This window comes from Camelus dromedarius, chromosome 4 (assembly GCF_036321535.1).
Source record: "Camelus dromedarius isolate mCamDro1 chromosome 4, mCamDro1.pat, whole genome shotgun sequence".
Lineage (NCBI taxonomy): Eukaryota > Metazoa > Chordata > Mammalia > Artiodactyla > Camelidae > Camelus > Camelus dromedarius.
In genome coordinates, this window is record NC_087439.1 from 71137446 (window position 1) to 71160135 (window position 22690).

Sequence of the window (22690 nt, forward strand, 5' to 3'; positions counted from 1 at the left end):
TAACCTATTATGAAAAAGAATATATATACATAACTGAATCACTATGCTGTACACTAGAACTAATACAACATTGTAAATCAGCCAGGCTTCAATAAAATAATGATGTTACTATCATAAAAGTGATATAATGATATAAATTATTCAAGGAATAAAGAGATACAAAGAACAATATAAAAGCTCTCCTTGAATCCCACCATTTGGAAATATCAAGTAAATATTATTATAAATGTCTCCTCATACATTTCTTTAGCTAGGTGAAGAGACAGCGGAAATTATTTTATAAAAAGAGATACTATTGATATGATTTTATTTTTCTATTTTTAGATTTTAAACTACATAAGATTAGTCATGTTCTTATGTATTATCTATTTTAAACATTGTCTATCAACTTCCTGCTGTGGCAAATGAAAATTTAGCTCACTTACACTTCTCTAAGCCCTCCTGTCTCCCTCCTGCCACAGTAATTACTTCACTACTCCTATTTTCTTTTCTTTCTTTTCATTTATTTTATTGCAGAAGATATCACATATATATTGAATAATTTATAAAATACGTATATATAGTTTAAATAATGAGACCTATATATAGGATAATTTCTAAAACATGTATTATAACATAAATAAAGATAATAAGATCATTGCCTAGATATTTTACAATCAGGTTAAGAAATACAATACCACCAATATTATAAATGTGTTTCATGTGCTCTTATGAGATTACATGCCTCTTCCTAACTCTCCCCAGGTAACTACTACCCTGATTTTTGTTGTAATCATTCCTTTTCCTTTGTATCCTTCAACAATATAGTGTTGGTTTTCTTCTTTAAGAACTTCTTATCAGTGTGTCACATTGTATGTGTTCTTCTTTGATTCATACCATATATATTCTTTTGGCACTTGCTTTTTAAATCTGTAACTTTCTTTAGGCTGGAAAAAATGAAAAAAGAATATAGACATCTGAGTACATGGATAGAAAAAGCTAGCTATTTAGAAGGAGTTCTTAACCCAAAGTTGGAACTTAAAGAACCTAAGGTAATTAATATAATACATTTGCCTATATATAGTTTTTTTTTACTTTTTATTAAAGAACTATAATAATTAAAATGATTATCAGATAATGCTTATTTGTTCCCTCTGTGTAAAATGCTATTCATAGTTCATGTACTTTCCTATTTTGATAATATGACATTCAGTAAATACTGATTGATAATTTATAAGGTTTATTTTTTAACAGCTTTGTTGAGATATAATTCACATACTATACAATTTATCCATTTAAAGTGCACAATTCAGTGGCCCTAAGTATATTCGCAGAGTTGTGCATCCATCACTACAATCAATTTGGAACATTCTCATTACCCCCAAAATAAACCCCACTTCTCTTAGCCTATACCCTTCAAACGCCCCATGACCTCCTAGCCCTAGACAACAACTAATTACTTTCTGTCTCTATAGATTTGCTTATTCTAGATATTTCATATAAATGGAACCATACAATATATGGTCCTTTATGACTTGCTTCTTTACTTAGTGTAGTGTGTTCAAGGTTCATCCCTTTTGTAGTATGTATCAATACTTCATTTCATTGCCAAGTATTTCATTGTATGGATATACTGCTTTTTTAAAATCCACTCATTAGCTGATGGACATTTGGTTGTTTCCATTTTTCAGCTGTTATAAATAGTGCTGCTGTGAACATTCATGTGCAGGTTTTTGTGTGAATGTATGTTTTTAATTCTCTTGGGTATATACCTGGGAGTGGAATTGCTGGATTACATCATAATTCCCCATTCAACCTTTTCAGGTACTGCCAAACTGTTTTCCACAGCAGCTGCACAATTTTACATTCAACTAGCAATGTATGAAGGTTCCATATCTTCTCCAATATTTGTTATTTTCCTTTTTAAAAAAACAATCATAGTCATCTTAGTGGATTTGAAATGATAGCTCATTATGGTTTGGATTTGCATTTCTCTAATGACCAATAATGTGAACATCTTTTTAGGTGATTATTGGCCATTTGTATATCTTCTTGGAATAAATTTTTATTTGTATCTTTTGCTGATTTTTGATTAGGTTATTTGTACTTTTATTGTTGAGTTGTAAGAGATTTTATATATTTTGGATACGAGACCCTTATCAGATATATAAGTAAGGTTTAATATTTAGAAATGTGATCTAATCTATATACATTCTGACCTGGCAATAAAGGATTCATAGGGATTTCAGTGAATAAATAAAAACATTGACTAGAATCACAGCCTTGAAATGGTAGTCATAACATATTGATGTATTCATGTTTTCCAGTGCCTCTGAGATAATTGGGCAGTGTTGTGCTGCTATAAGATAAATTGATTAGCATTTACTAATACAGAATTAGTATTTTATGGAAAACTTGGGGGGCCTTTCATTAAACTCTGGACTTGGGGTTCTCATTGAAAAATCAGTATTTTATAAGAGCCAGTGGTCACCCCACCTGATAATTCTTCTTGGAATTTTATAAAGAGCCATATCACTTTGCAACTGATGGACCATAATGTATTGCAGTAAAAAAGTGATTGTTTCCTGGAGGCATCCTCTAATACTCCTTGAAGGTAAACATTATGTCATTTATCTTGTAATCTTCTTCTCTCATCATTCAAATTTGTCATTCAAATACCCTATCAGTTCTTGGGTCTCCTCTCCCTGGACCATCAACTCCTAGCCAGGGTGTGCCTCTCTTTAAAATAGTACTGTTTGATTTGCTTTTCTTACAAATCCATGTTCTTGTCTTCTGTAAGTTTTTTTTAAAGTATTGAAAGAAGCTGTGAAGGCAAAGAAAACTTTTTTTTAGCTCTTTAAATATGTCTCTAATATGTTTTCTTTCTTTTTTTTCATCTAGGAAAGTAATACCAGTGAGGTACTTGAAAGCCAATTTGAAGAGAAACCTGCCAATATTGTAACATCAGGTTAAGAAATTAATTTACTTCTGTATTTATTATTAAAAATAACTAAAAATTACAAATAACAAAAAAACTAGTAATTTCTTTTTAAGTGGATTTCTTTTTTTGTTTGTTTTTGTTTTTTTTGTTGTTGTTGTTTAGGGAATAAAAATACATTTCATTAATTGCATGAGTTTTTGTTCTTGTGTTGCCTCTCAGAGATTCCTGGGGGAAGCTGCCTTTTTTCTATTTGCAATAAAGTGTGTTATTTCATTGTTAAAGATGTTAATAGTCTCAATAAAGTGCTAACCTGCCAGTGGTTAAAAAAATACATTTCATTATAGTTTTGGTATATACTGTTTATTTTGTAACACTCCAAAGAAAAGACTTAGATCCAGTTAAGAGTTACTTTTATTTTTTAATACTCCTTTCCTCTTTTAAAAGCAAGAAAAAAGTTAAATCTTAAGTGTAATCTGTGAAAAGATATTTTTGGTCAACATTGTTAACTGTAGAACTATTGGTCTCTTTTATGTAGATGGTATGTGTGAGTATGTGTGTTTATGTGTGTATAGGTAAGAGAAAGGAGGAGAGAGGGACAAGAAATTAAGTTAGCATTAAATTTGAGAACTTCATACAAATTATCAGTAAGATATTTAATTAATAAAAGATACTCTTCATGCAGTCTTTTAAAAAAAAACTGTTAGCCACAGCAGTCAGGCAAGAGAAAGAAATAAAAGGGATCCAAATTGGAAAAGATGAGGTAAAATTGTCACTATATACAGATGACATGATACTATATATAGAAAACCCTAAAAGTTTCACACAAAAACTACTAGAACTAATAAAAGTATTCAGCAAGGTAACAGGTTACAAGATTAATGTACAAAAATCAGTTGCGTTTTTACACTAATAATAAATCAACAGGAAAAGAAAGTAAAGAAACAGTCCCTTTTAAAATAGTACCCAAAGTAATAAAATACCTAGGAATAAATCTAACCAAGGAGGTGAAAGACTTATACATGGAGAACTATAAATCATTGATTTAAGAAATTAAAGAAGACTTAAAAAAATGGAAAGATACCCCATGCTCTTGGATTGGAAGAATCAATATTGTTAAAATGGTCATACTGCCCAAGACTATCTACAGGTTTAATGCAGTCCCTATCAAATTACCCAGGACATATTTCACAGAACTAGAACAAATCATACTAAAATTTATATGGAATCACAAAAGACCCAGAATTGCCAAAGCGTTACTGAAGAAAAAGAATGAGGCTGGAGGAATAACCCTCCCAGACTTCAGACAATACTACAGAGCTACAGTAATCAAAACAGCGTGGTATTGGCACAAAAACAGACATATGGACCAAGGGAGCAGAATAGAGAGCCCAGAAATGAACCCACAAACTTTTGGTCAATTAATCTTTGACACAGGAGGCAAGAACATACAGTGGAATAAAGACAGTCTCTTCAGCAAATGGTGTTGGGAAAACTGGACAGCAGCATGTAAATCAGTGAAGCTAGAACACTCACTCACATCATACACAAAAATAAATTCAAAATGGATCAAAGACTTAAGACAAGATACAATAAACCTCCTAGAAGAAAACATAGGCAAAACATTATCTCAGATACATCTCAGCAATGTTCTCCTAGGGCAGTCTACTCAAGCAATAGAAATAAAAGCAAGAATAAACAAATGGGACCTAATTAAACTTTCAGGCTTTTGCACAGAAAAGGAAACCATAAGCAAAACAAAACAACCACCTACAGAATGGGAGAAAGTTTTTGCAAAATATGAAACTGTGAAAGGCTTGATCTTCAGAATATATGAGCAGCTCATGCAACTTAATAAGAAAAAAGCAAACAACCCAATCCAAAAATGGGCAGAAGAGCTGAACAAGAACAAGTGTCTTCTCCACTGAAGACATATGAATGATCAATAGGCACATGAAAAAATGCTCAATGTCACTAATTATCAGAGAAATGCAAATCAAAACTACAATGAGATATCACCTTACACCAGTCAGAATGGCCATCATTCAAAAGTCCACAAATGATAAATGCTGGAGAGCTGTGGAGAAAAGGGAACCCTCCTACACTGCTGGTGGGAATGCAGTTTGGTGCAGCCATTGTGGAAAACAGTATGGAGATTCCTCAAAAGACTAGGAATAGACTTACCATATGACCCAGGAATCCTGCTCCTGGGCATATATCCAGAAGGAACCCTGATTCAAAAAGACACCAGCACGCCAATGTTCATAGCAGCACTATTTACAATAGCCAAGTCATGGAAATAGCCTAAATGTCCATTCGACAGATGACTGGATAAAGAAGATGTGGTATATTTATACAATGGAGTAGTATTCAGCCATAAAAATGACAACATAATGCCATTTACAGCAACATGGATGTCCCTGAAGAGTATCCTTCTAAGTGAAGTAAGCCAGAAAGAGAGGGAGAATACCATATGATATCACTCATGTGGAATCTAAAAAAATAAAAGAAGACAATAAATGAACTTAAATATAAAACAGAAACAGACTGACAGACATAGAATGCAAACTTGTATTGCCAGGGGGAGTGGGGTAGGAAGGGACAGATTGGGAGTTTGAAATTTGTAGATATTGACAGATATATATAGAATAGATAAACAAGTTTATACTGTATAGCACAGGGAAATATATACAAGATCTTGTGGTAAGTCATGGGGAAAAGGAATGTGAAAATGAATGGATGTATATTCATGTATGACTGAAAAATTGTGCTCTACACTGGAAATTGACACAACATTGTAAACTGACTATAACTCAATGAAAATAAAATCTCTCTGTTAAAAGATTCATTTAGTAAGTTAAAATAGATGCATAATACTCTGTCTTTAAAATCTTGGATTCTGCTGGTATGGATTAATGATTTGTTGTTATAAGGGTTTTGACGCAGGTTACTTCTCTAATTCTACTTCCCCAGCTATTGCATCTTTAACATACTCCTTTTTTTTTTTAATTGAAGTACAGTCAGTTACAGTGTGTCAATTTCTGGTATACAGCACAGAGCCTCAGTTATGCATATACATACATATAGTCATCTTTAATCTCTTTAAATGAAACATTCAAGTTTTAGTTTGTAGGAGAATCACAGTTTCCCTCTTCAATATCACTGTTGAAGATTGGAGTTTAACCTCTCTTTTGCACTGGTGGTTACCATGGGCTGTTTTTTTTTTTCTTTACTTTTTTTCACTTATTCAAAGAGTTAATTTCAACTCCTATTGGATCATCTAGTGACTTCTTTCCTTTTTTTATTCCAGTAGCTTCCTATAGTTACAGCTAACATTTGTTGATCACTGTGTTCCAGGCACTTGACTTGGATTATATATATCAGTCCTCACAGCAGTCAATTGAGGGTGCTATTATTATTTATCCACATTTTACAGATGAAAAAACTGAGGAGCAAATCAAACAGAGGTCACACAGCCATTAATTTGAACCTAGTCTGTTTGACCCAAGAGGTCAAGCATCTAACCATATTGCTCTCATATTATATAAACTTGTACCATACCTATGAGATAAGCTATCTTGATCTTTTTTTACATGTGAGAAAACGAAGGCTCAGAAAAATGAGCTGAGAGCAGTCATGAAGCTAACAGTGACCTTAATAAATTTTGTTATTTACTAGACTTATGCATTCCTTTGTGTCTCAGTTATTTATTCCCTCTCCCTTTTAGGTTTTTCTTTTTTGTCTGTTAAATATGTATTATATTTCTAGGAAAATTTTACAAGTACTTCAGTTAGCCTCTTTTTTTTTTTTTTTGGAACAAACAAAACATCTATATTGAAACAAAAAAAAAACCCACCTGTATTGTGATTCACAAACTAGATTGACTGTACCAAACTATAATGTGCACCATAAACTATCCAAACTCAAATTATTTTAACACCTGCTCTTTCAGTCTCTCTCTGTCTTTAGCTCTGAATAGAGTCTCTTGTAGGCAACATGTAGATGAGTCTTATTTATTGTTTATTCAGCCACCATATGTCTTTTGATTGGAGCATTCAGTTAGCCTCTCTTGAATGGTCCTATTTTCTCCAGTTACATGCAACTTTATTCTAATCTCTTTTTCCAGTCCCAACTCTGTCACTAAATATCTAGGATTTATTTTATTTCCTCTTGACTTTTAGCGAAATGCAGTATATAACTGTTTTTATGTCCTATATTGATGGATCTGAAATCCTAACATTTTATACATTTCATTTTATCTCTGCACTTACTCATTTACCACTCCTTCATCTTTCCAGAGATTCGCCAGCCTATTTTTGCTAAATATGTAGTGTTTATGTTTGAATAGCTGCCTTGATTTAAATTGTTCTTGGTGAGAAAATTATAATATTTTATTAGTGTATATAAATAATGTGTTGGTTGTTTTATATATAATAAAACACTATTAATTCTTAACAGATAACCCTCTTATAAAGAAGGGAGCTGAAACTATTCCAAGTGAGGTAAGGGAACTTGAGAGAGAATTTCTAATAGTTACTATTTTATAAAAGGATGAAATAGTTTTAAATGGAGAAATATTTATAGATGTAAAGAAAAAAGCACTCAAGAAGTTATTAAAGGGGCGTGAGGGTACAGCTCAGTGTTAGAGCGCTTGCTTAGTATGCACAAGGTCCTGGGTGAAGTCCCCAGTACCTCCACCAAAATAATTAAAAACCTGGTTACCTTCCCCTCAAAATTAAAAAATTAAAAAAAGAAGTTATTCACGTTTTCATGTTTATTTTTGTTATAAGAATGTCTTTACACTTACACAATTTATTTAAGTTAAATCACACTGTTAAAAGGGAAGTTTCAGCATCAAATGTAACATTTAAAATACATACAAATATAGGAGACAAAAGGTATTCACGAACAGAAGGGGAGAAACAAGTTAAAGCATGAAGTGCTGCACAATGATCTTAGAAATGGTTGTCACAGACCTAATTACGTTCTTTAGTTTTTTCTCTATAACAGGACTATATATTCTCTATAATAGAACTATAATAATAGTTATATTTTATAATAGAATTAAGTAGAGTTCACATAATATTATTTGCTTTTTAGCTAATTTTACAGAAGGTAGTCGTTCCATAGGGCAGTGGATTCCCATGTAAACTAATAAAAAATAAAAAGATTCTTCTGTACTACTTGACAATTAAGACAATGATTTCAATTCCTGGGTCAGGGGCTCCCAAAATTCCAACTAAAACTGTTTTCCACAGTCCAAGGAGAGAGAAAAAAAAGATAACACAGAGAATTTTTCATATGGCTAAATGTACTTGGCTTAACAGACTGTCCTTTCTCTTATGATACTATTCTTTGTACTATTTTGCTGTTAAAATTTCTTTTATGACATAATTGTGATTTTTATGATACTGTTCTTTGTGCCAATTTGCTATAATAAACTTTCGTCTTTTATGATATATTGGTGATAGTATAGTAACAGTAAAATGTCAGACCTCTCAATTTTCTTCTTTGAGACATTGCTGATTTATAAAATATGAATATATGAGGAGCACCACTTTATAATGCAGTGTGATCATTTTTATGGATAATATTCTGTAGTCCATGGTTTCAGGCAAGCTGAGAATTTCTCAATGCTTTTAATAAAGAATGTAATAATTTACAAATATTGATGGTAACTTGTTATGATAAAAGATAAAAGTACAAATGATTTTAAGTCTGGTTTGTTAGTTTAAAATATTTCCTAGTCGGTAATGATTAATCAGTGGCTTTTTTTTTTTTTTTTGATATATTTTCTAGTTACTGGATAATGATGGTAAGAAAAGCCTGATTCTACCAACTTTAAACCAGTCAGGTGAAGATGATTCCAGTGTTGTTGCTCCTAAAAGTGGTGCGTCAACAAAGCAAATAGATACTCCGTTGCCCACTGTTCCTAGCCTGACATTAACAGAAGAAGACTTAATACCAGCTTTAGAGGAATACCAGCCAGTAGCCATACCAGAGAGAAAAGTGAAAAATGTATTCTTTACATCAGAAGAAAAATTGAAGGATAGACGTCCAAGCCTTTTCAAAACAGACTCATCTCCATCAGAGGTAAAATTGAAAAATATTAATATAAATCCAGGTAGAATAAAGAGGAGAAACTTAGATTCATCTCCAATAGAAATTAGGTAGCAAAGCAACAACCTAAGCTTAGCTTGAAGAAAGAACACAAGCTTAGGTTCCCCAGATTCAGAATCAAGAGGTAGCTTTCAAAGCCATGATCCAAAGGAAGACCTTGAACTTTAAAGGTATCTGCCCTCATATTAGAAGTACGAGACTAGGAAAAACAAAATAATTCATAAATTTAAAAAATTAAATACAAATAAATTGAAAATGCATTCAATATCTCCAAGCAGAAGTCTGTCTAAGTATATCTAACATTCCTACCCTACTCATCAAGTTAGGAGGAAAAACCCTTGAAGGAAAAGCAAAGTGAGCTGAGATACCAGTAATACAAAGCAGTGTCACGGGTTGGTATGAAGTTCACCTGGAAATGTAACATAACAAAATCGAAATTCAAAGGGAAGTCTGGGAAGGTACTTCAGTGGAAGTTTTTAATGAAACTATAGGAAATAGCATGTGTGCTCCCCGTTACAAATAATTTCATAGTTTAAAATGAAAATGATCTGAATGTAAATTTAAAGGTATATCAGGGTAAAGCATTTCTCAAAATGATGGTTATTCTACTTAGATCTTTATGTCTTATTTAAAGCAGTTTAAAATTATATACTGGTCAGTGAGGAAACCATCTGAGTTCTAAGTAAGTTTCTACCTCTGAATACTTCAGCAAGCTTGGGCATCTAAATCTCTATTTTCTCATCTATTGAATGCATAGATCATACTAGGTCCTTTCTAAATTCCTTTCCAAATTCCAAAAGATACAATTTTATTAAATATCTCTAGTTGGGGAATTACTCTTAATTACCTAGAGCAATACCCTAACCAATGTAACTTAACAAGAAAAACATTCTTGTTTTTACTGAATATGAAAGTAATATACAATCATCATAGGAAATTTAGAAAATAGAAGCATAAAGGAGAAAATAGAAGTAGTTATAATTGTACTGCCACATTTAATAATTTTATTTCCTATCAGTCTTTGTTATGCACATATATATCTCTTATTTATTTTTGAAAACTTGGATTAAACTATATGTATATATAATTTTATATTATCCTTTTTTAAACTTGACATTATAAGCATGTTACCTGGATTTTTTAAAAAATTTAGAAGATGTAGATTATTATTAAATACAGATATTCAATAATTTTAAACAGTTTCTATATTTTTGGACATTAAGCTTGAAATTAATATCCTTTTACCTGTTTATTTCTACCTGTGATTATCTCCTCATATATTTATAGAAATGGCAAGTTGACAAATTGCTTCCCTGAAAGACTGTACCGCTTTATATTCTCACCAATGATATTTGCGTATTGATACTTTAAATAATGATGAAAACTTTTTCATGCTTATTAGCCATTTTGATTTTCCCTGTGAGTAGACAGATTATGTCCATTCTTTTTCTGTTGAGTACCTGGTGATGTTGTTTAGGTTTTATAATGAGCTCTCTTGGTTATTATAAGGATATTAACCATGTATATTCATGGCACATACTTTTTCATAGTTTGTGGTTTGCCTTTTAATTTCTTTATTGAGTCTGACTTCCAAAATATTCAGTTTTAATTTGGTAAGTGAGTTATTTATTGCTGCATAACAAACTACCATTTATATATATTTCTCAAGATTGTGTGGTGCTTAGCTAGGCAGTTGTTTTGCTTAGTTGATTTTGGCTTGCCTGTAACTATCTGGGAGCTTGATTGGGCTGGGACACTCATGATGGCTCACTTATGTGTCCTACACCCTGATGGGAACAGCTAAAGCTCTGTGGTCAGTTGGGATGCATGGACATCCCAATTAGTTGATTAAAAAATTAAAAATAGGACTACCGTATGATCCAGCAATCCCACTTCTGGGTATATATCCAAAGGAATTGAAACCAGGATCTCGAAGATATATTTACCTACCCATGTTCATCACAGCATTATTCATAATAGCCAAGATATGAATGCTACCTAAGTGTCCATTGACAGATGGATTTTAAAAGTACGATATATAACATACAATGGAATATTATTCAGTTAAAAGAAAGAGGGAAATCCTTTTGCAACAATGTGGATGTACCTGGAGTATGTTATGTTAAGTGAAATAAGCCAGACAAAGAGAACAAGTACTACATGATGGTGCTTATGTGTTGAATCTAAAATAGACAAACTCACAGAAGCAGAGAGTGAAATTGTGGTTGCAGGGTTTGGGAGAGGGGGAAATGGAAATATTAGTCAAAGGGTACAAGGTTTGGATTATACAAGATGAGTAAATCCTGGAGATCTACTGAACCGCATAGTGTGTGCAGTTATCAATACTCTGTTGTATACTTAAAATTTTGCTATGTTAAGTTTTCTTATTACAAAATAATACTAAAAATAAATAAGAGGTGGGAATGTAAGTTGGTGCAGCCACTATGGAAAACAATATGAAGTTTCCTCAAAAAATTAAAAATAGAACTGTCATACGGTACAGTAATTCCACTTCTGGGTATGTATTTGAATAAAACAGAATCACTATCTCAAAAAGATATCTGCATCCCATGTTGACTGAAGTATTATTTACAATAGCCAAGATATGGAATAACCTAAGTGTCCATCAATAGATGAATGGATAAAGGGAATGTAGTATACATACACAATGCAGTATTACTCAGCCATAAAAAAGAAGGAAATCCTGTGATTTGCAACAACATGGAAGGATCTTGAGGGCATTATGGTAAGTGAAATAAATCAGACAGAGAAAGACAAATGCTGCATAGTTTCACTTATATGTGGAATTTAAATAACAAAAACCAAACTCATTTATACAGAGACCAGATTTGTGGTTACCAGAGGTGCATTTTGCAGGGCAAAATTATTAACCTGTTGGTTACCAGAGGTGCATTTTGCAGGGCAAAATTATTTGCGGGGCAAAATTATTAACCTGTTGGTTACAAGATATAAGTCCTTGGGATATAATGTACAGCATAGTAACTGTAGTTAACAATACTGTGTCATATATTTGAAAGTTGCATATAGTAAATCTTTAAAGTTCTCATCACAAGAAAAAAAGTATAAATGTGTGGCAATGGATATAAACTAAACTTATTGTGTAACCATGCTGCAATATATACATATATATATATACACATAATCTTTATATAAACCTAAAATTAATACAATATTGTATGTCAATTATATTTCAATAAAAATAAATATGTTTTAAGCATGTAGGAAACTTTAAGAGTTACAGCCCAAAGTATAATAATAATATTTAGCCACATGGTTACTTTTTCCAGGGTTCTTTGTTAATATGGGTTCGAATTATTGTCTAGTGTCCTTTCTTTTCAGCCTGGGAGATTCCCTAATCATTTCTTGTAAAGCAGAAATAATAGTGACAAAACCCTCTAGCTTTTATTGATCCAGGAATATCTTAGTTCTTCATTTTTGAAGAATGGTTTTACTTGTTGTAGGATTCTTGATTGACAGTTTTTTCTTTCCACTGTCTACTAACTTATGGTTTGTGATGAGAAATTGGCTACTAATCTTATTGATGAAATTTGTATGTGATGAGTCACCTTTTTCTTGCTGCTTTTAAGTTCTCTCTTTGTCTTTTGTGAGTTTGATTATAATATGTCTTGATGTATATATCTTTGAGTTTATCCTCCTTGGAGTTTGTTGAGCTTTGGGGGTATGTAGATTCATGCCTTTTAGTAAATTTGGGAAGTATTTGGCCATTATTTCTTTAAATATTCTTTCTGACCATTTCTCTCTCTTTTCCTTTGACTCCTATAATGTGTACGTTGGTATATTTGATTGTTGTCCCCCAGGTCCATTAGGCTCTGTTCATTTTTCTTTATTCTTTTTTCTTCCTGCTCCTCAGACTAGATAATTTTAATGTACTATCTTCAATTTACTGATTCCATCTTTTATCTGCTCAATATGCTTTTGAACTCAAGATTTTTTTATTTCAATTATTATATTCTCTGATGAATTTCTATTTGGTTCCTTTTTCTAATTTCTATTTCTTTATTATATATATTTTTTGTTCATTGTTTTCTTGGTTTCCTTTAGTTGTTTGTACATGAGTCCCTTTAGCTCTTTAAGCATATTTTAAAAAGTTGTTTTATTTTATTAAAAATTTTTTTTTTAATTGAAGTATAGTTGGTTTACAATATCATGTTAATTTCTGGTGTACAGCATAGTGATTCAGTTATACATATATATATTCCTTTTCATATTCTTTTTCATTATAGGCTATTACAAGATATTGAATATAGATCCCTGTGCTATACAGTAGGACCCTGCTGTATATCTATTTTTTATATAGTAGTTAGTATCTGCAAAACTCGAACTGCCAGTTTATCCCTCATTCCCCACGCCTAGCCCCCAGTAACTGAAAGTTTGTTTTCTATGCCTGTGAGTCTGTTTCTGTTCTGTACATAAATTCATTTGTCTAATTTTTTTTAGATTTCACATGGAAAAATACCATGTGATATCTCTTTATGGCTTACTTCACTTACTATGACAATCTCCAAGTCTATCCATGTTGCCACAAATGGCATTATTTCATTCTTTTTTATGGCTGAGTAATATTTCATTACACACACACACACACACACACACACACACACACACACACACACACCACATCTTCTTTATCCAGTCATCTGTTGATGGACATTTAGGTTGTTTCCATGTCTTGGCTATTGTAAGTAGTGCTGCTATGAACATTGGGGTGCATGTATCTTTTTGAATTAGAGTTTCATCCAGATACATACCCAGGAGTAGGATTGCTGAATCATATGGTAACTCTATTTTTAGTTTTTAAAGGTATCTCCATACTGTTTTCCATAATAGCTGCACCAAACTGCATTCCCACAAACAGTATAGGAGGTTTCCCCTTTCTCCACATCTTCTCCAACATTTATTGTTTGTGGACTTTTTAAATGATGGCCAAAGAAAGTTGTTTTAAAACCTTTGTCTTGTAAATCCAATAGCTGGGCTTCCTCATGGGACATTTCTATCAATGAATTTTCTTCCTATGAATGGGCCATATTTCTTGTTTCTTTGTATGCCTTGTTTTTTGTTGTTGTTAGAAATTGGCACTTTAAATATTATAATGTTAACTCTGGAAATTAAATTCTTCTTCTTCTCCAGAGTTACTGTTGTTGATTTTAAAGGGCTGCAGTCACATTTCTTTAGTGACCTATCCAAACTATTTTTTTTTTTTTTACAAAGGCTATATTCCTTGTCATTTGTGGTCAGTCACTGAAATCTCTGTTCCATTATCTCAGTGGTGAGCTAATGACCTGACAGATTTCTTAAAACACCAAAATTTAGCTGTCCTTTTTTTTTTTAATTAACCAATCCCTGGCTGCTATGAGTTTTGTATGAGATTATGGAGTTTGAAACAGTTATCTGTCAATCTTTGATAGTTTATATGTTTCAGTGAAGAGATGAATTCTTTGACCACCTTACCCTACCATTTTTCATGATATCACTTCTCCATTCACTTTTGATATGTTTTCTTTGATATTAACCTTATTTTTATTTTATCTTTGAAGTTACTATTTTTGTTCCCTAGGGCTTAGAGAGAATAAGAAGTCAGTTATATACAAAGTAATGTCATTTTTTTTTTGATGCTTGCCATTTCCTACCTCAACAGCCTACTAATATTATATAAATAAGAGAATTATTTTCCTTATGTAAAATAAAGCCAAATGGTAACACTGGATCTCACTTTATTATTATTTATAGCCATCAGTAATGCCAAGTTTAAAAATCATATTGATATTTAATTGTTTTTCTATTTGCCTTCTCTCATCTGTTTTTATTTCAGAGTTCATATTGTTCCTTTAGCTCAGTGAATGAAAATTTAAATATCCCTAATAGTGTAGGTAAGTAATGGTTTGTATATATAGCTGTAATTTTCAAATATTCAGTGAATTAAGAACATGAACTCATGTAAAATAATTATTATCAAGATATTCCTTCAAATTACACTAAGATATTTGTGATTACTGACATGAAAACCTATGGAATTATAATATTAGTAGGAGATCAAGCAAAACAAAATACAGGTGGCCTTAAGATCCTAGATATTTATTTTACATGCATGAAACATTTAAGGAGTTCTGAGGTATCATTAATGAAGACACATTTGACATATCAATAAAGCCAAAGGTGATATTCAAATTACTTAACAACCAGTATAGTATAAGCAGGGAGCATCCAGACCAGACAACGCTGTTGGACCAGGATTCTGGAGGTCCCTTGCTGTGCCATGTTGGGGTTGAAGGAAATGGGAGGTTCCTAAGGGATTCAAGGTAGCCAGGGCAATGAATGTGAGATGGACACTTGGACATCTTGAGGCAACAACTTTTTACAGTTTAGTACAGAGCTGGTTTAATATTTAACAAGTGGAACATGGCTGTGTAGTAACTGAATATTCATCCAGAGGAGATTAGTAATCTAATTAAAATGAGGAGAAAATAAGATAATGAAAACCCTTGACAGGGAAGATGAGCAGCAAGCACATTTCTTTGTAATCTGAAAGCATCCTTGAACTGTAGAGAGTGTCCTCTAATTAAGAACTTACTGGGGAATAGAAGATGGAAAAAATATATATATATATATTTTTAAAAAGGACATACAGGGAAAATATCTGATGAAAGTGTGACTGAGAAGTATCCTTTTAGAAGAATCCCCCAAAAAGGGAGGTTGGGCTTATCTTGAATAGTTAAATGTAGTGAAATGAAAATGATTACAAATTAATGCTTTAGCCATATATGTCTTTGTATTTATACATATGCATACATATGTATATGTATTTATACATCTGTTCTGTAGAATACTAACAATTCTAAGAACATATATTGGGTGCAGGAAGCTTTTTGAAAACATAGGATGTTAGTTTCAGGAATACTTTAAATATCAGGAAAAATTTAAAGTACACCTAACTTACAATTTATTCTAGAAGAAAAAGTTACCATTTGGAATAGCATTTAGGAATAATAAGACATCCTGGAAGACTAGGATACTTGGGTACCCATGATATGATTCCTACAAGACTTTCATTCTAATATCCTTTGCAATCTAATCATAAAAGAACTTTTGGAGTAAATCTAATAGAATAGCAGGAAAACTCCTTATTTTATTATTTCTGACTATTCCTTAAAAAGGAGAAATTATCTATCAAGTAATAGAAAATATTAATGAGGGGATAAATTGGATCTCACCCCTGCCTTGCCACTAACTAGCCTTGTGACTTTAGGCAACCATTTGTCTTACAAAAGCCTTGATTTTCCCATTTTAAAAATGAAAGAATGAAGCTAGATATTGAGAAAATATTTCAGTACTCCCTTGCGGTTGTCTTACATTGCCTTCTTTAATCTTCATAGCTTTGTAAACATTTTACATGTATTAATTTATTTAATAGTCATACGACCCTGTGAAATTGACACTATTATCCTAGTTTTATAGATGAGGCAACTGAGGCATAGAAAGGCTAAGTAGTTTGAAAATTCTATAAAAGAAGTCTGTGAGACAAGCCAGTGGTCCACTCTCCTCTGAAGAGTAAAGAGGACACTTTATAAGCAGCGTCAAAACAAAATCAGAATTGGAAAAAACATCAATGGTGTACCTTTGAAAAAGTTAATGCTTAGAGTTAAAAACAGTGGTTTTTTTATTGCTCACTCCTATTTGCTCTTGGTCAGGTTATTAACTTTTTTGGATTTTTCTCATATTTAAAATGAGGGAGATGGTTTTAAGACTGTTTGGTCTCCAGTTTCTCTAAAAATCTATATTCCTAAATTTATATCTGATCAGAGTCTTTTAAAAACTATTCAAGATTCCTAAATCTATTTTAAAATGGCTTTATTATATTTTGCATTACACTTTTCGGTTTACTTATGCAGACTAGTCTTACATAATTAACCTAATACTTCTATAGATACATTATATAAAATAAAATGCAGTACATTAAAGAGTTCATTTAGTAGGGTTCATACAGCACTCTTGCTAAATTTCTTAAATTAGCATTACCTTTAAGCAAATTAGAGGCATATGCCTCGCCCAGTTACTTGGGAGCTATTTTCATAGACACCCTCTGGCTCTGATGTTTATGCACATTTATCTTAGCCCAGCAGCACAATTCATTGAAGACTGTGGTCGCTCCTCTCCATACTTTATACATTCTCTTGAGTTTATTATGTAAGATTCCTCTCTAGGGTTATGAATTGAATTGAGGAAATACATAATTATTCATGAAAGGTATCTAGGATGTAGACTGTTGGTCCACACAGCTTTCAGAGTTGGGTATGTATAGCAAATGTGTGATGGAAGATTACCCACATGACTGCTAGAGGACAGGCTAAACTGAGGCTCCGAGAAGGATGAGTAAAAGTAATCTTTTTAATGTCAAGTCAAGCTCAGCTTTGAATAAGGTGCGTAATCTTTAACAGCCACAGACAATTCAGAACCACCTAGAGTGCAGTAATGAGACTTCTTTTTTTTTTTTTTATAAGTTTTTACTTCACTTTTCGAACTGGCAGGAAGAACCAGAAGAGTAGAAGTATTCAATACATTGACTATAATCTGACTAAAAGACAATCTTTTATTTACATAAAATACAGTGCATGATGACATTTAATTTTAGTAACAACATATGCATTTTAACAATCAGAGTTAGTCGATGACAGATCCAAGGGGGCAGTGTGTCAGGGGTCAGAAGAGAGGGAGTAGCAATGACGGTAGCAATAACAGCGAAATTTACATTTGGTTGTGTTTATTAGGTTCCAGACACAGTGTTAGATGCATTAGCTCTTTAAACCACACAGTCCTATGAGAGGGGATTTCACCCTCTGACAGATGAAACTGAGACAGAGAGAGGCAAGAAGATAACTTGTCCACTGTGAGATGGTTAGTTAGTTGCAGAGACCGAGCTTAGGCTGTCAGGTTCCAGCCCCCTCTGCTCTTAACTGCTGTGCTGTACACGTTAGAGACATGTCTATAGAGCACCCTTGTCAAATGCCACAAATGCTAACTTAATTATTATTTTTAAATTCTTTTTCAGTTGAGTTAATGCAAGATAAAGACTTTGGACAGAAAAATACAAACAGAAAAGGAAAATCAGTGAGTAGATTGATATATCCTTTAAAAACCATTGTTAACATTTTACATTGTTTTGAATTAATTAATATTTACTGACAGTATTCTGTCATCAAGAAAGCATATGCTTTATTATTGTGAACTTATTAATTTATTGTAAATTAATTTTACTTGTATTTATTTTATCATAGTTTATTATAAATGTATAAATTATTATAAAGCAATACAAATATAAAATTAACTCTAGCAATATGTACTATTTAATTCTTTGCTTCTGCCTCTCCTCAAATGGCTGTTGCTCAATAGGCAACTCACAGTAGTACCAGGAAAACATAGACTATCTCTGCCCAGCTGCTGCGATATTAACACTTTTAAAGAAGCCATCCTCCTCATCCCAATTTTCCATTAATACTTGAAATTAACTATACTGGATTCCTTTTTCTGCATCTTAAGAATTTTCAGTTGTTCAGCGTTCAACTGTCTAAATGCCATGGCAGGCTAACAGCAGTATTTCAGAAATGGAAGAAGGGTTATGTGGCTTAGGGTGAGGATCAGGCAAAAAAAAAAAAAACCCCACAGAGATGAAAGGTGAGAAGAGAAAGCAAAACTTGGTCTACTTCATATTTTGCACTCAGTAGTTAATGAACCATGCTCACACCAGGGGAAAGATTCTAAGCCCTAAAAGACCTGTAAGTGCTTCTCTTTGTAATTTTTAATGACTGACTTCTTAATTCAAGCATTAGAACCATGCTAACTCTCTTTTGTAGAGAGTAGAATTTGATATAAGAATGTCTTGGACTCTGTGCAAAAGGGCTTAGTCACTTTAAAGACAGAAATCCCAATTGTCCAGGACATTACTTATTCTAATCTTCCATCCAGTTGTCCCAATAAGCTATTAAAATATCCTGGAAATTGAATGTTTTGGTTTTCAAACTACTTTTTCCAGGCTCATGCTCTAAAAAGAGCACAAAAATCCCACTTGATTACTGTTCTAAGTGTTATTTAGGGAAAAAGTTGCATAATATCTACAAGATATCTTATTGTTACAGAAAGAGTACAAGACTTTGAGTCACAAGATTTGGATTCTGGCACCAGTTTCTTCACTATTAGCTGGGGTTATACAGAGATTAATTCATGTAACATTTATTGACTACCTACTGTATAGCAGGCACCATGCTGATTAATAGTTAACAATAATATACTATAGGTGGGTGTCTATTAAGCTTTTTATGTGCATTATTTTATTTAATCCTTACAGCAAAGTAGGCATTGTTATTGTATACATTTTGCAGATGAGGAAATGGAGGCTCAGTAAGTTTAGATGAGGGAGTTGGGATTTGACCCTAGAATGCATATGATCAACCACCTTCTCCTGCCCCCCTGATCTTAAGTAACTAAAAATGTATTAGTGAATATAGCTGACAGAAAAGGGGAATTATAATACATCTGTAATACTGAATAAGTGGATAGGATGCCTTGGGAGCATTCTGTGAAGAATGTACCTAACAGAACTGGGGCAGGAGAGGGAGGGTAGATATGGGGGTAATGAAAGGCCTTTTTAACCAAAAAGTGTGATCCAGTGTGATTAATATATGTAAAATATTTTCCAGTGCCTTGCCAGCTTCATTGTGTTGGTTGAATTGAACTGAACCCTCATGGAATGGCATTCGCAGGACCATTCAAGCAATTCATATTGTGATAGGATCAATGAACTAGAGAAACAAAGATTTTATGTCTATTCCAACTCTGACTATTTTAACAAAGACAAATTTTATCAGAAATATGCAGCCCTAAGGGTCTTCAGAGTATTCACTTAGAGACTCCTAAGCAAAGTACAAACCACCTGCTAAATGACAGGGCACTATGATCTTTAATCATAGTGGTTCATCTCCTTTACCAGAATGTAAGCATCGTGACAGCTAAGAATTTGTGTCTTGTATTCCCAGCATCTAGAACAATGTCTGGAACCTAGGAACTTGACAACAAGTTTTTCAACAAGTGCCTACTATGTGCCAGGTACTGTGGCTATAAAAATGAAAAGAATGTAGCTCTTGACTTCAAAGACTTTATAGCCAGAAAGAGGAAAAGACTTACTTGGAATAAACCATTACATTACAGGAACACGATTGTTCTAAAGGAGATAAATTTATAAAGCACAGTATGCATAAGCAAAGTAAAACTGACAGATAAAGATGATCTGACAGTTGGGTTAAGATTGGGCTTGACTCCATATTAACTATGGTGATTTGGCACATTACCACTAGAGCAATATCCCATCCTTTATAATTGATTATGTGACCATGGCCTTTACTAGATTGGGGCAAGGTATTTATCTCACTCATCTTTTATCTTCTGGCACCTAGCACAGTGGTACAAGGTAGTCACCAGGTGGATGTTGTATTTTACTTATTTACCATATGGGTTTTGGTTTATTACTGTTACCACTAATAGTTTCTGTCTACCAGGTGCTCTGTAACTTCCCCCTCAAGGTGTCGGTAGTGTTAGGCAAATGCTCACAAGTATACCCTAAATATGTTTTCCTATTCTCAGGGATACTGCACTCCTCACTTCCTATAAGATCACCTGCAGCCAACGTCAAAGTCCACCAGTGCATGTGGGGAACTGCATGTTATAACTCCTCAAGGTCTAGACTGGGGGCAGTCAAAGCCTAGGTGGGGAGAGGGGTGTTCAACTCAATGAAAACCCTGCAAATGATAGGTATATTTCTTTGTTAGAAACACATACAGACACATACACATGCATACAATTTATATAATTGGTATACAAAAGTTCACCACTTTAAAATGTATGCAGAAGAAGAAAAGAAAGGGTAAATGGAGGATAAGGAAAAAGATTTATCACGGGATTAGGGAGAAGCACAATGGCTAACACAGCAGGAGAAAGGATAGCCTTCATATATACCAACTAGGTAGGAATCAAGATGAGATCTCCTAATTCCTAAGGTAAGGACATCCCAACTTATCTTTACAAGTTGTTACTCTAGTACTGCTGTTGTTCAAAGTACAAAATTGTTACTATAAGAGTGTAGAGAAATTAAACAGCAATGCTAAAGAAACCTACAAATTTTTAGAAGTTTTACATTAAAATGAATAGACTTCAGTTCTGCCAAGATGGAATAGCCCCATTACTCCCAGGTCTTCTCCCTTACAACTAAAAAATGTACATATAACACAACAAACAAGCATAGAAGTCTGAAATATGGAAAGAAGAAGGTAGACTGCCTGGGGATCTCAGGAGTTGAGGAGGACATGGTGGTGAGTTCTCTTAAGTTTCCTTTTTTGGATCCCCTATACTCTGAAAAGGGTGTTGCAGAAGCCTCCAACTAGAAGCTGCCAATAGACAAAAGAGTTCCAAGGAAAGCCTTTACCCACTAGCCAAGGGACCGAGAAAAGGGTGGGCTAACAGCAGAAAATTCTTTTGGCAATACCTGCCCTACTTGAGCCAAACACCAATGCAAGAACCACATGCCTTCTCTTTCCACACATGGTACCAGTCCCCCTGCTTGGACAGTGTTGGTGTGGCTAGGCTGGGAGCTTATCTTTCATTCCCTGCCTGGTGAAAGCAGGCAATGCTCTGATTCTCCCATCAGGGTCCAGTAGCCAGCTGTGCCCCTATCTGCACTTAGAGGCAATAAGATTTAACGAGGCTGTGCTGTATGGTCCTAGTCATCACTAGGCTTCATCCTCCTCACTGTGTCAGCAGGATCCAGTGGGGAACTGAGCCTCCACCCTCACCTGACGTCAGTGAGTAAAAACTAGGTGGTGAGAGGCAGGCTACATGGCACTTCGCTTCTCCCTTTGTACTGCCTGTTGTCAAGGGGCCTAGTGGAGAAATGGCCTTACACCCACACGTGGAAGCAAGAGGTGGTGCAAGTGGCTGCCCCACTTCCCTGGAAAGATGCCAGCAGGGTAGAGGGAGGGGCTCAATGTCCATCCTACTTGTCTGCAACAAGGTAGTGTGAGTCATTGCCCCATGTTTGCTAGGGCGGTGTCAGGGGAGCCTGGTGGGAAGCTGAACGTGCAGAGCCACCTGGCTGGCCCCCACGCAGCACCTCAACAGGGTGACTGCCAGCTAAAAAATATTTTGAAAGATCCAGAGTCTTGTAAGATCCAAAGAGTCCAGGATATGATTGAAAATCACTTGTCATACCAAGAACCAGGAAATCCACAACATCAATGAGAAAAGGTAATGAACAGAAGCCAATACCAAGAGGAATAGATTTGAAAATATCTAAGGACTTTAAACAACCACCATAAAAATGCCTCATCAAGCAATCATAAATTCTCCTGAAACAAATGAAAAAATAAAAATTATCAGCAGAGAAATACAAGTTATAAAAAAGACCAAATGGAAATTATAGAACTGAAAAAGATAATAACCAAAATTAAAATCTCATTGATTGGGCTCAGTAGTGGTGTGGAGATGACTGAGGACAGAAGCAGTGAACTTGAGGAATTATCAATAGAAATCAATAGAATTTACCCAACCTGAACAACAGAAAGAAAACAGGCT

The 22690-nt window shown here is 33.7% G+C and overlaps 1 protein-coding gene across 1 annotated transcript in view; it reads left to right on the plus strand.

The window, feature by feature from the left end:
• The window catches only part of C2CD6 (C2 calcium dependent domain containing 6), a 76454-nt gene that overhangs the window by 32501 nt on the left and 21263 nt on the right, over positions 1–22690 (plus strand). Inside the window, exons 10-13 of the mRNA XM_064485101.1 lie at positions 926–1031; positions 2881–2947; positions 7376–7419; positions 8717–9010. Of these exons, the coding sequence (XP_064341171.1) occupies positions 926–1031; positions 2881–2947; positions 7376–7419; positions 8717–9010 (511 nt within the window). The remainder of the gene's footprint in view (positions 1–925; positions 1032–2880; positions 2948–7375; positions 7420–8716; positions 9011–22690) is intronic.